General features: G+C 48.1%; 1 protein-coding gene across 1 annotated transcript in view; it reads left to right on the plus strand.

The window, feature by feature from the left end:
- The window catches only part of Homer2 (homer scaffold protein 2), a 92,899-nt gene that overhangs the window by 48,582 nt on the left and 31,046 nt on the right, over positions 1-13,271 (plus strand). The window contains exon 2 of the mRNA XM_059253289.1: positions 5,812-5,968. Within this exon, the coding sequence (XP_059109272.1) occupies positions 5,812-5,968 (157 nt within the window). The remainder of the gene's footprint in view (positions 1-5,811; positions 5,969-13,271) is intronic.

Below are 13,271 nucleotides of genomic sequence, written 5' to 3' on the forward strand. Positions count from 1 at the left end.
GCATCTCCACCTTCCTCTCTTGTATCTCTCTGTCTGGTCTCGGGGTATTTGGCCTCGCAGGCAAGGGGCCTGTTAGCCATCTGGAATGCTGGCCAGGGGCCAGGTGAGCAATGCTTCTGGTCCTTGCTTGTATCCTGAGAGAGGGCTCTGAGTGTAACATGGTAATGGAGGATTGCCCGGCATTTACAAGGTCTCAGGCACTATGAAAACAAAACAAACAAAATAAAAATGGATTACACGTCAGACCTCGTGAGATGCTGTGGTAGGAAATGGCCCTGGCTGTTGGTATGGATATAATAAGAAAGTAGAGATTTCAGAACTTCTGGAAGAGGGCTGGGGCATTTTAGCTGCAGAATGCCTGCCTAGCATATGTGAGGCCCTGGGTATGATCCCTAGTGTTCCCAAACAACAGAAGTCCTAAAGGAAAACAGCAGAAGACCCAGGGTGGTGGCTTCCTTGTTTCATAAGTGCGAAGACCTGAATTTAGATTCCCCAGAACCAATGCAAAAAGCCAGGTTTGGTGGCGTGCTCTTGAAAGCCCAGTAATGGTGTGGTGGGAGGCAGGCAGGAACAGGCAGAGGCTAGAGCTGGCTGGCTAGCTAGCCTGGCCTATGTGGTGAAGTTCTAGGCCAATGAGAGACCCTTGTGTCAAATAAAAGGTGGGAGGTACCAGAGAAATGACCCCTGAGGTTGTCCTTCAAAGCAATATGTACACACATGTGCATGTGTATACCTGTGTACACACACACACACACACACACACACACACACACACACACACACGAGAACAGCAGAAGTCAGTTTGGTGACAGGGCAGCGCAAGGCAGGTGGCCTGGAGCCTGTGAATATTCCCAGTGCTTGGAGCTGGCCCTGTGAGGGGTAGAGCAGAGAAGCCTGTGGTGCTGGCCAGGTAGGACCTCACCATCGAGGCTGGGAGACACTCCTCTGGGTACTGCGTGGATGTTTATTTGAAGGAGCTCAAGAGTCAAGACAAAGTAGGGAACGCCGTGAGACTTTGAAATGTTTAAATAGCTGCAGAAATAATTTCTGAATCACTTTTTGCAATTCAAATCGAATAGAAGTAGGAAAATAAGAATCACGAGGCTTCATAGATTCATGTCAGAAAACAGCCTGGCACTGAGCGAGTGAAAGATTATGACAAGTTAAAACCTCATTTTTCTTTCTTTTCTGCAAAAAAAGCGGGGAAAAATGTAGTCCTGCCAGTTCTTTTGCAGAATCACTTCACGCGGAGCCAGAAATCGTTCAAAGCCGAAGCGGCGGCTATGCCGAGTGGTTTTCGTGTTCCAAACGTACATATGTTGCACAGAGCATCTAATTATTCTTAGGGACAATTACTGTCAGGTTCCAAAATGTGCTCAATGAGCAGCAATTGGTGTTTTTTCAGCTTTTAAAAGACTATGCAAGGGAGCTGTAGGTTATATTGTCTGCCTGAAGAAGCATTTTGCCATCCGGAAACATCTGCTTTCTATTTAAAGCTGTGGAGAAAGGATAGGAGTGTTTCAGATATAATCCCCGAGCACTGAACACCAAAGAAAGGGGGATGAGACTGCATCTGAAGGTGGATTCTGCTCTCTGATCCGCACTGGTCCCTGCTGGGAGGGATCTGCAGCCTCGTGGGCTGGGAAGTTCTGATTCTGTTGACTCTCCTTATTCCGATTTGCACACACATAGGACCTGACAGCGATGTCCTAGATACAGCACTTGTCCTCTCTCAGGTGAGGCTAAATTAGCTTTCGAAGTTGGGGTCCGTTTCTCTGAATTGAAAGTACTCCAATTCTGCTCTTTTTGTTGCTTGGCATCACCTTATGACCCTTAGCTCTCTGCGTGGCTAACGCTGCCCACGCACAGCTGGTAGGAGGATCTGATGAGGATATTGCCCTCCGTGTGGTGTGTGGTAAACTTTCTGTGAAGGACACGGTCTTCGTTATCTATCTCACCTTAATAAACCACAAATTCAGCAGCTTAAGCAAACCGTGTTCCTGTAGGGCAGGAGTCTGAGTGTGTCAGGTGCCGTGGTCAGGTACGGGCTGAAGTCTCACATGAAGGCTTGATTATAGAAAGATCTGGTTTGGAACTCACATGGTTGTTGGTAGTATTCTGTCGTCTGGGGCTATTGAACCAAGGGCCTCATTTCTTCTCTGGTTGCTGGCTTGAGTCTTCTCGATGCCTTACAACGTGGGACTCTTAATATTCCCGAAAGCCAGCGAGGGCGAGTAAGTTGAAAACAAGTTACAATTCTGTATAACTTAATCACACACATGGCCACCCATCACCTTTGCTACGTTCTGTTGGTTGAGAGAATCAGACTGAAGTGCAAACCTGTAATCCCAGTGCAGGAGGTCGAGGTAAGAGCATCACAAATTGGAGGGCTGTGGGGACTAACACAGACCCTGCCTAGGAAACCCTGGGCCCCAAACACACAAACAAAGACCAAAACAAATGACATCTTCCCTGCATGCAAGGGGAGGAGAGTACATTGGGAACCACGCTGGAGGCTGTATACTGTCCACAGCTACTGTCTTAACTATTCTTACAGTTAAGAGGGAGTTGAAGCTTCCAGATACGCCACCTACTGTGGGACCCAGGCAGGTCTTTTGGCCATTCTGAGCCTGTCTCCTCCACCTGTACAGCACTTTCCCCGCAAGATTATTGTGATCCTAAATGAGGAATCCCATATGCAGAATGCTAAGCAGTTGGTAAATGTCAGCGCCTGGCTGTTCTTTTCATCCTGGTCTTTTTTTTTTTTCCCACTTGAAATAACATTAGACTTTTTGAATATCAGAAGAATAGCTTGAAACTCCCCAGTACTCTCAGATTGGGTTATTCATGTGGAAATCCCAGTCCTGTAGGTGGCTTTCTGGATACAGAGCTTCAGTTAGACTGGATGTGAAGGTCCAGGTCCTGTGTGTCCCCATCCCCCACTACACATACCCCCACCTGTGTGTGCTGGAAACTCAGGGCCAAGGAATGCAGCTCTGTGGCCTCAGTGGAGCCACAGGTTTTTGGTACAGTGAACACTCAGAATGGGTCTGGTGAGAGTCCCCACAGTATCCCTCCTCGGCCTCTTCCTGTAGAAGGCCTGGCTGTGGTGACCAGGGGTGTCCAGATGAACCCCTGGACCTCCCCACCTCTGTGTATTTCTAGTTGAGGTTCTGATGGCAACTCAAAGCTTTCAGATTCCAGGTCTGAGAAGGCCAATTTGGAGATGGTGGCCTTCGGTCTGAGTGCTCACCAAGTCATGCCAAGCAGACAGCAGGCTACTTTGGCCATACCAAGTCTGCCATTGTACCTTACCTTCCAGTCTCCTCCCTGCGTCTCTCTCCACTCTGACTGATTGCCTGACTTCCTCACTGCTGCTGGCTTTGAGGACACAGAGTATGTTTAGAAAGTCATTGTGGAACACAGCAGGCCTCCTACCTTCTCCCCCTTCCTCCCTGGTCAGAGCCCTGTCCTCAGACCAGAGCACCTCTGCCTTCCTTCAGCTCCCCTCCCAATCCCTCACATCCACAGACTCGTTCTTGGTCCCACGGTTGACCCCCAGGGCTGTAGGAGACTTTTCAGGAGTAGATGAGCCACTAACAGTCAACAGAGTCATTCTAGGTGAGGGATGCTGACTGTGGGGACCATGTCCTCTGTTGTTTCCTGAATCCTTGGGTAGTGTCTAAGGAAAGCACTCTCCCAGATTTTCAGAAGGTAACAGTTACCTAGAACTCTTGTTATAGAAGTCCTTTTACTAGAGAGTCGGGTGCCAGGAGTTAGGACAGGCTTGGGAGCTGGTAATTTTAGTAATCATGGATAATTGCCATCATGAAGGTTTAGCAACCAAGTGTCCACATGTTGCCTGCTTACCCCCAGCCCTAGCCCTTCTTCCTTCTTCCTTGAAAGCCTGGGCTGTCCCTGAAAGGGACTCCTCTCTGACCTGTTGGGCTACTGTTTAGTGTTGTAGGAAAGGGCAACAGAGATCCAGTATAATTTAACCTGCCAGATTCTCTGTAGTGACAGCTGTTCAGCCCTCCTTCCCCTCACATATGCAGACCGTTGCTTGAGAATGTGTTTTTCTTTATAGTGTTGTATTTGGATGATTAGAAAACTAAAGTGTTGGCTTGTGAGTGCCACAGCTGGGACATCCAGACGGCAGACTTCCCCACCTCGTATTCATGAGTATGTGCTCCACACAGCTTGGCCTCTTGACAACAGATGTGAAACATTACAGCGAGAATCTTCCTTTTGTTTCTACAGCTGTCACTTAAGCCGCTGGAAGGCTGTGGGTTTGGGATGAAGCAAGTGAACTTGAGGATCATTAAAGGAAATGCCTGCTCTTACTTTTTCCTGCTCCCTGGGCCTAGAGAGGCACAGGAGTGCCAGCCCCAGGCTGCTCTTCTGGGATACCAGCTTTAGAAGCCGCTCTATTGGCATTACATTCATACCGTTCTCTTCCAGAAGTTTCCTCTAACACTGTGCCGATATCCATGATATTATCTGACATCCCTTGTATGAGGCTCAAAGAGTAAATTGCTTTCCTAGAATAAAGTTTTCCCTTGAGAGCTGTGTTTCCAATAATGCATCTTCTGCAGATGCTGTGGGGGAGCGGCGTCAGGGCCAGAGACCCCTCTGCCCAGCACCTCCCCACTGAAAGCATAGCACTCCAGACTTGGAACTTCTGTGTCCACTGGGAGAGCTTCAACATCTCTTCTAAATTGTTGGGATTTTAAAAATTCATTTGACTAAACCAAATCAAACCTTCCAATTTAATTTTGCATCTTTAATCAATGTTTACTGTAGTGTTTTTTTTTTTAACTTTATTTTTGCATGCTGGTGACCCCAACCCCTCGCCCCCGCCTCATTTTTGTCTTATTTTTGAACACTTAAATAATTTTTGAGATCATTTGCCTATAAAGCTTTTCTTCAAAAAGCAGATTTTGTGATGAGTCTGTTTCATTTTTTTGTGACTTTGTTAAGTAGGTACTTCAAAGTATGACTGTGTAGTGAATTCTGTTACAGTTTTAAAATCTGTCTTAGTTACTAGTGCCTGTTTTCAGGACCTAATTAGTTCTTTACTAAACAGGAAAAACATAGATAACATGTTAACTTGGTTAGTTATTTTTTAGCAGTCACAGGAAACGATCACAGGCTTGTGGGAGACAAAGATTGCAGGTCAGTGTCAGACTGGAGAGGAGAGGGTCCGAGAGAGCATAAAACTAAAGGGAGAGCTACACAGAACACTAGGGAAGGCCCCAACCAGTAAAGTCCTTACTGGTTTCGAAAGCAAACTGGCACTTCTTCCAAGGACAGAAAATAATTCGGTCATTCAAAACACTCCCTCAAATTGAGAGATACTCAGATGAAATATTAAACTTCAAATGGGTTGCAAAATCCTAAAGTTGACGCAGAATCTCCCAAAATAAATTTTCTAAAATGAATTAGTTCCAAAGTGCCCCCTCGGCCTCAGAAATACCAATAGGATGTCAGAGAAACAAACAAACAAAAAATAGGACACTTGACAGGGATGTAAAAACTCTGAACAAAGAGTTTCATTTTAAGCACATTGCTCATTAGGCCAGTTGCCCAGCAGCTCGAGGTAGCTGCAGTTAAATGGAGTGTGGGTTGCAGAAACTACTCACAGGGTATCTCTCTCTTCCTCCTCCTCCTCATTTTAATTGTTCTCATGCATATGTATCTTTGCCGAAAAGCTATTTAAAATCGTATGAGACAGTGGGTGGCCTAGAAATCATAAATTATACATTAGGTCAGGTTCCGTTAATTCACACACACACATCTGTCCCGTTGCAGAGAGCAGCCCATCTTCACCACTCGAGCGCACGTCTTCCAGATTGACCCCAGCACCAAGAAGAACTGGGTGCCCGCGAGCAAGCAGGCCGTCACTGTTTCCTATTTCTACGATGTCACCAGGAACAGCTACCGAATCATCAGTGTTGACGGAGCCAAGGTACTGCCCTGACAGACCATCTTGACATCCTCCCTTATTTTTATTCTAAAGCAATATGGTATATTTGAAAGATGAAGGGAAAAGCTGTACCCTCCAACCCTACCGTCTTATCCCAGTAAGATAACCATAACATCTGCATAATCACATATCTTGCTCTTCCTTTCCCACCTAAAATCATGACAAATGAGAGCAAAACAGATTTCCCTGTTAACCTCACTGTCTTCATAATTAACATTTTAATGCCTGTGCAGTGATTACATGAAGGGCCTATATTGATCTTAATTTCTTTACGGTGTCTTCAGTTTCTTGCTGTTACAGATATTAAGCATTCCCATGTAGCGAATGTCCTCAGTTGTTTGTTATATACCTATTGCTTCCTTTTGAATATTTCCTCGGGGTAGAGTCCCACAGGTAATATTATAGGTCATGCTATTAACACTTTATGGGCCTGGATGCACACGGCCAGAGCACTTTCCAAAGGGTTCTTTGGCCTGTATGAGGATGCTAGTTTATTACACCCTTGTAATCCATGAATGTTTCCTCTAATCTGGTTCTGGTAAATAATTTGGGAGTATTTCTTTTTTTTTTTTTTAAGAGCAGGATGTTATTATGTAGTCCAGGCTAGATGTGAACTAGAGGCAATCCTCCAGTCTCAGTCTCCTGCGTACTGGCATTACAGGCATGTACTATCATATTTGACTTAGTATTTTATACAATACTTTTTATTCCTGATATCTCATTATTTTGCTTTCCTATCTGTATTTTTGCCACATTATTTGTGGAAAGAGGAGGAAGGGATGCCAGCAACAGTACTACCATGTCTTTAAAATTAAACAGCTCCTCTGCACTATAGTCTCTCTGTCTGTGGTCCTGTCCACCCTGCTGGTAATTTTTCTGTGTCAGCTGAAATCCAGTGTGTTTGGAGGTGGAACCCATTTACCATCTAAACCACCTCTCTGTTTTTATTTTCCAGTATTTGGTATAAAAACCAGAGTTTGTCTTCTGATTGTTTTTTTGAACTGTAGCTCCTGCCAGGCAGTGGTGGCACACGCCTTTAATCCCAGTACTCAGGAGGCAGAGGGAGGAGATGAGTTCAAGGCCAGCCTGGGCTACAGAGTGAGTTCCAGGATAGCCAGGGCTACACAGAGAAACCCTGTCTCAAACAAACAAACAAAAACCCACAAACAAACCAAGAAACAACAACCACCACAAAGTAAGACAAACAAACTGTCTGCTGTCAGCAGCCTCTCGGCATTACTTCGGCTGGCGGCTCCTCACCTCCTGTCTGTGGTCCCTTGTGGATTCTGCCCCTAGGTCAGCTTTCCTAGACAGCAGGAAGTGAAGAGTTGAGAGCTGAGCAGTAGTGTCTCCATTAGAAGGTTCCCCAGGTAAGACACCAGACCCACCAGGGCCTCCACATCTGATGCAGGCCCCAGGGTCCTCTCAGTGTCTCCTTTGGGCTTTCAGCAGCACGATGTCTAGAGGTGAAGGTGAGTGGTCTCATGGCCCTGTCTTTCCCTCCCCGTTTCCACAACCCCACCTCCCTCAGCAAAGGACCCAAAATGTCCTCCTTTTTTGTAGCTGAGGTCTAAGTACAGGTAGTGAGGTACACTCTGGGGTGGTATGGTGAGCTGGTGCTGGTGTCCAGTCCCTACACCAGCAGCTCCTGACTTGGTTTGGCACAAGGTTCACTCTGACAACCAGAGAAGCATTTCCTGTGATTTTCCAGGCAGGGATTGTGTGGCCCCTCTCATTCCAGGGAACAGCAGTTGGTCTGATGAGTGTCTTCTGAGACGCAGCTGAGATAGACAGACCACGGGGGCCATTCTAAGGGGTGGTCAGTAGCCAGGAAGTGTGACGATGCTGGACATGTAATGGTGTCTCACCTGGAAGGTGCCTTGATTTGCAAGTGCTGTATTTGACTTTATTTTTACTTCTGGGAGGCACAGTGGGGCTGCAGTTGTAATTGCCGTGTCTCGTGCTTCTGAGCTGGAATCGCTTGGGCTCTTTCCAGGACGTTCTGACGGGCCTGGAGAACAGAGCTGACCTGCTTCCTTTCATCTGCAGATTCTGTCAGTACAACTGCCATCCCTACATGGGTTTGCACTCTTGTCTGCTGAGTTGCCCAAGGATGCATTGGGCTTAACTATAGATAAAACAGCATCCTTCCAGCAAGTGCGTTGGTCATTAGCGAGGCTTTTAGTCATTTGTCAAACTGTCAGCCACTGTGTCATTAGGCCTCTGCGGTCCCTGCAAGCGGTGGCAGTGTGGTGGAGTCCAAGCCAGCTGAAATGGCTCTGAGGAGTCAGATGGGTACGGGAAGGTGAGCTACGTGGTAATTGTGTAGTGGAGGTAACTCAGGCCCCATGTAGGCTGTTCACTGACTTAGAGCGGTGCTTAGGAAATGGGAATTGGAAATGTAGACTGTGAGCAACCCTGAAATTCAGAGACTAAGCCAGAGCTTCTCGGGCTACCTCCCCGCCATGTCCCTAGTCACCTTGTGTTCTTGAAGTCCACCTAGAGGGCCAGCTTGACCACTGCAGCACAGAGAACTGGGGCAGAGCCTCGTGTGGCAAAGGGAGCGGAAGGCCAGGGAATGTGGAGATGGGTTAGACTTAGTCACTGGGTCACTACCCCTTGGAGCCAAGCGCTGGGGGCAGGGGGCATGTCTTGGCTCAGTAGATGTGGTTTCAACACTACCCCAGTCCTGCTGGACCCTCCCTTGACCCAGCAGCAAGTAAGATGGACAGGCAACATCTAAGTGAACCTGCTTCCAGCTTCCGTTGTTAGGTGGGGCATGGAGATAGGGCCTCAGACCATAGTAGCTATTACCACCCGGCTCGCCCTTCTCTGCCCAGTCTGAAGTCTGGAAGTCTCAAGTCCCAGCTCCTGCTCTGGCTGAATAAATTTCTTGTCTTCCTTCCCGTGGCTGCGATAAATGTAGTATGCTGAGCTGATTGCTAGGTGCCTGTGCTGACACGAGGCCTCCACTTCTTGGCTCTGGCCTGTCAACTCCCCTCAACATCTCTGTGCAAGCAGAACGGCTTGTTTCTGGTTTTGAACAGCCATTGTGGTTCTGTGTTCACTTAAGGCCTTGCCTCCCACAAGCCATCCATCCACGGTCCAGCTACCGTCTTGTGAGCTGACCACTTGAGCATGGACGCACACCAGCCCCGGGGGAGTATGGCTACCTTGTCACTCCTCATCACTGTGTTCTCCACCACGCGAGAATGACTCTGTTTTGTTCAAGGCCTTTGATTGTAGATGCTGATCTGAATTGGGAACCATGTCTCAGCTCATGGCCATACCTTGATTACCCAAGGCAGGCCGTGGTCCTGCTCCTCTTTGTTGGCCTGTACATATCAAACTCATAATCTCAAGCTTCTGCTTGACGTGTGTAGGCCAACTGTGCCTCCCAAAGCACGAGGTATTGCTTACTGGAAAAGCAATATTTGTCTTGTCCCTCTTGGATGGAGCAGATGTACTTTAGTTACAAGTCGCTGGGATGGAAAGGGACTCGAAGGTCATTTTGAGCTAAGGCCACACAGGATGCAATAGCTGGGTTCGAACCCAGCTGCTGGAGGAGCGAGGCTCTCCTGGAGGGAAGTGCTGGAACCAGCAGCTAAGCCGCTGGCATCCCGTCCCAGGCATTACAAGTCTCTCTTCCCTGAGGTGCACAGAGGGCCTCACCTACCTGAGAGCAAACGGGCTGCTTATTATAGGATGATCTAATTCCACCCTGTTCTTTATTTTTCTTGAAACATTAAGACATTAAGACAGGTGGCAGGCCGGGCGGTAGTGGCGCACGCCTTTAATCCCAGCACTCGGGAGGCAGAGCCAGGTGGATCTCTGTGAGTTCGAGGCCAGCCTGGGCTACCAAGTGAGTTCCAGGAGAGGCACAAAGCTACACAGAGAAACCCTGTCTCGAAAAACCAAAAAAAAAAAAAAAAAAGACAGGTGGCATGTGTCCCTTCTAGTTTAGTCTAAAGACATGGCCTGGTGAGAACCCTGCTGTGTGGTACCTCAGCATTTCCCAAGCCCTGGGAGGGGGATATGGATTCCATGTCTATGTGGAACTGCCCGGATACTGAGTTCCTTGCAGATGGGCTTGGGGAGAGGTATGCCTGGCTTACTTTCTTGTCTCAGAGCCAAGCCAGAGTGGGTAGCACCGTAGACAAGGTGGAGAGTAACATGATGGAGGAGTAAGCTGTGTGCGGAGGTCAGGCCTGGCTACCCCTCTCCACGTGTGCCGCAGGTGTGCTGTGGGCACAGAAGGAGAGTGAGCAGGGGCACAGCCACTGACAAGGGTGAGCCAGGGAAGGTTCGCCCTGTTCACAGGTGACGGACAGATGGGGGCCACAGACGTACAGAGCCTAATTCCCAGCTTCTTAGCCACCGCCGTGAGCTGTGGCTGTCACAACAGCCACATGACTGGTGGTGAGCTCTGCACAGAATGGCCAACTCCGTCACGAAGCAGCTCCATTTGCAGAGCATTTGTTAACTGAGCATTGCAGCCTCGATTTCATTGTGCGTTTGGCACCCTTTGTGGACCAAGGTAATCGCTGCCATCCTTCTGAGAAGCTGCCTGTGCCTGTGGGCAGGGCTTGCCTGGCGCAGGTGCTTCTCCCGGGGGCTCTGGCTGACTCTCCTGCCCTTGGCTCCTGGTTATTTATAGGATTACAGAAACATCCACATTAGCAGAGACCTGAGAGGTCGTCTGTTCTACAAATATTTAGCGGTGCTCACTGTGCCAGACGTTCTGCCTGATGTTGATAGTTCAAAGGGTAGAAGCAGATGAAACCCTAGAATGCTTAGGGTATTCTAGGAATGTAAAGTTGCTTTCAAAAACACAATCAGGAGCCAGGGGGATGGCTCAGCAGGGATGGGTGCTTGCTGCCAATCTTCAAAGCCTGGCTTTGGCTTTGGTCCCTGATGATGGAAGGCAAGAACCATCTCCCAAAAGTTGCCCTCTGGCCTCCATAAATGCATTGTAGCATGCATGTTCTCCCCCCCTCTTCCCCCCCACACAAATAAATGTAATATTTTTTTAAAGAGTAGAATACAGTTCCCATCTTCCATCCACCATTGTCATTTCCTCTTGAAAAGAAATGCCAAGCCCCTCTGTTAAGGGATTGAGTTTCTGGAATGTTCCTATCACACAGTAGGTTTTCTGTGAATGTCAGATTCTTTTCTTCCACCTCTCAGGCATGAAGAAGACAAGGGATGGGGAGGGAAGCGTCTTGCTAATCCACACTGGGAGCGGGCAGCCCACTTTTTGCTGTACCTTGTAGCTTCTCATGGAAAACTAAACTCTTCCAGCCTCCGATTCCCGAGCTTGGTAACATCCTCTTCCTGGCTGGCCTTCTTCCAAGACCTTGTCACCGTGTTTGGGGCATCCTAAGAAAACTTGGCTCCAGTGACCTGCAGGGACTAGATCTTTTATCAGGACACTGTTCCATGGGGAGGTGTATGGAGGAGTTGGCCGCCCACCTTAAAGTCTGTGCCTGGGATGCTTTACAGAGTAGACCCCACTGGGCTCTGGGTTCTCCCCAAGTCTTCTCCTCCCTTGTGCCCAGGAGGCACAGTTCTTCCCTGCTCTGTCAGCCCTCCCTCACCCTGCCTCCGTTCTTCCTCCAGTGCGTCTCTGCCTGTCTTTGTGTCTGACGCCTGTTCTTCCTCAGTTGCTTCCTGAGGACAGTTTCCTGCCTCAGGCTCCTTGTTCCCCTCCTCTGTATGATACCCCCCACTTCTGTGACCCCTTCCTCACTTGCCCCAGTCTGCTCGGACCCCACTTCTCCTCTTAATATTAGACTCCGTAAGTCCAGCCCCCTCCTCTGTCCTCAGTGTGACTTGCCAGTGTCTCAGGTTACATCATCTTCTCACCCTGAAAATGAGCCTCCACAACAACTCTGTTACAGGCTTGGGTAACAGTTATTTTTAAAGTATTAATACTAAAGCGAACCCTTGTGTATCTCCTCCTCAGTTGAAGTATGTCCTTTAATACAGAAGCCCTAGTATACAACTCAAAAAACTCAAGACAAATTGAAAGAACACAGCAAAGCACTGCATTGAACACACTAACTACTGAATGCCCCAGCTCACACTGCATTGAACACACTAACTACTGAATACCCCAGCTCACACTGCATTGAACACACTAACCACTGAATACCCCAGTTCACACTGTATTGAACATACTAACTACTGAATACCCCGGCTCACACTGCATTGAACACACTAACTACTGAATGCCCTAGCTCACACTGCATTGAACACACTAACTACTGAATGCCCCGGCTCACACTGCATTGAACACACTAACTACTGAATGCCCCGGCTCACACTGCATTGAACACACTAACTACTGAGTACCCCAGCTCACACTGCATTGAACACACTAACTACTGAATGCCCCAGCTCACACTGCATTGAACACACTAACCACTGAATACCCCAGTTCACACTGCATTGAACACACTAACTACTGAATGCCCCCGCTCACACTGCATTGAACACACTAACTACTGAATGCCCCCGCTCACACTGCATTGAACACACTAACTACTGAATGCCCCAGCTCACACTGCATTGAACACACTAACTACTGAATACCCCCGCTCACACTGCATTGAACACACTAACTACTGAGTACCCCAGCTCACACTGCATTGAACACACTAACTACTGAATGCCCCAGCTCACACTGCATTGAACACACTAACCACTGAATACCCCAGTTCACACTGCATTGAACACACTAACTACTGAATGCCCCCGCTCACACTGCATTGAACACACTAACTACTGAATGCCCCCGCTCACACTGCATTGAACAAACTAACTACTGAATGCCCCAGCTCACACTGCATTGAACACACTAACCACTGAATACCCCAGTTCACACTGCATTGAACATACTAACCACTGAATACCCCAGCTCACACTGCATTGAACACACTAACTACTGAATGCCCCAGCTCACACTGCATTGAACACACTAACTACTGAATGCCCCAGCTCACACTGCACTGAACACACTAACCACTGAATGCCCCAGCTGAGCCGAACAGGTGCTGCCCAGTGCTGGTGTTCACCGTGGTGACTCTGTAGGTGACTGTGGCCCACTGCCGCTGTCCAGCAGAGGAACATGCTGGATATCACTAGCTGGGGAAAAAACAAAATTTAGAGGCTGTCGTATAGCTCTTAACTGCATGCCCAGTGCTCTGTGTTTCAAACCCAGCACTTAAAAAAGAAGATAAATAAAAATGTGAAGTATGATTTCTAACCATATTCCAGAAGTATG

This window comes from Peromyscus eremicus, chromosome 1 (assembly GCF_949786415.1).
Source record: "Peromyscus eremicus chromosome 1, PerEre_H2_v1, whole genome shotgun sequence".
Taxonomy (NCBI): domain Eukaryota; kingdom Metazoa; phylum Chordata; class Mammalia; order Rodentia; family Cricetidae; genus Peromyscus; species Peromyscus eremicus.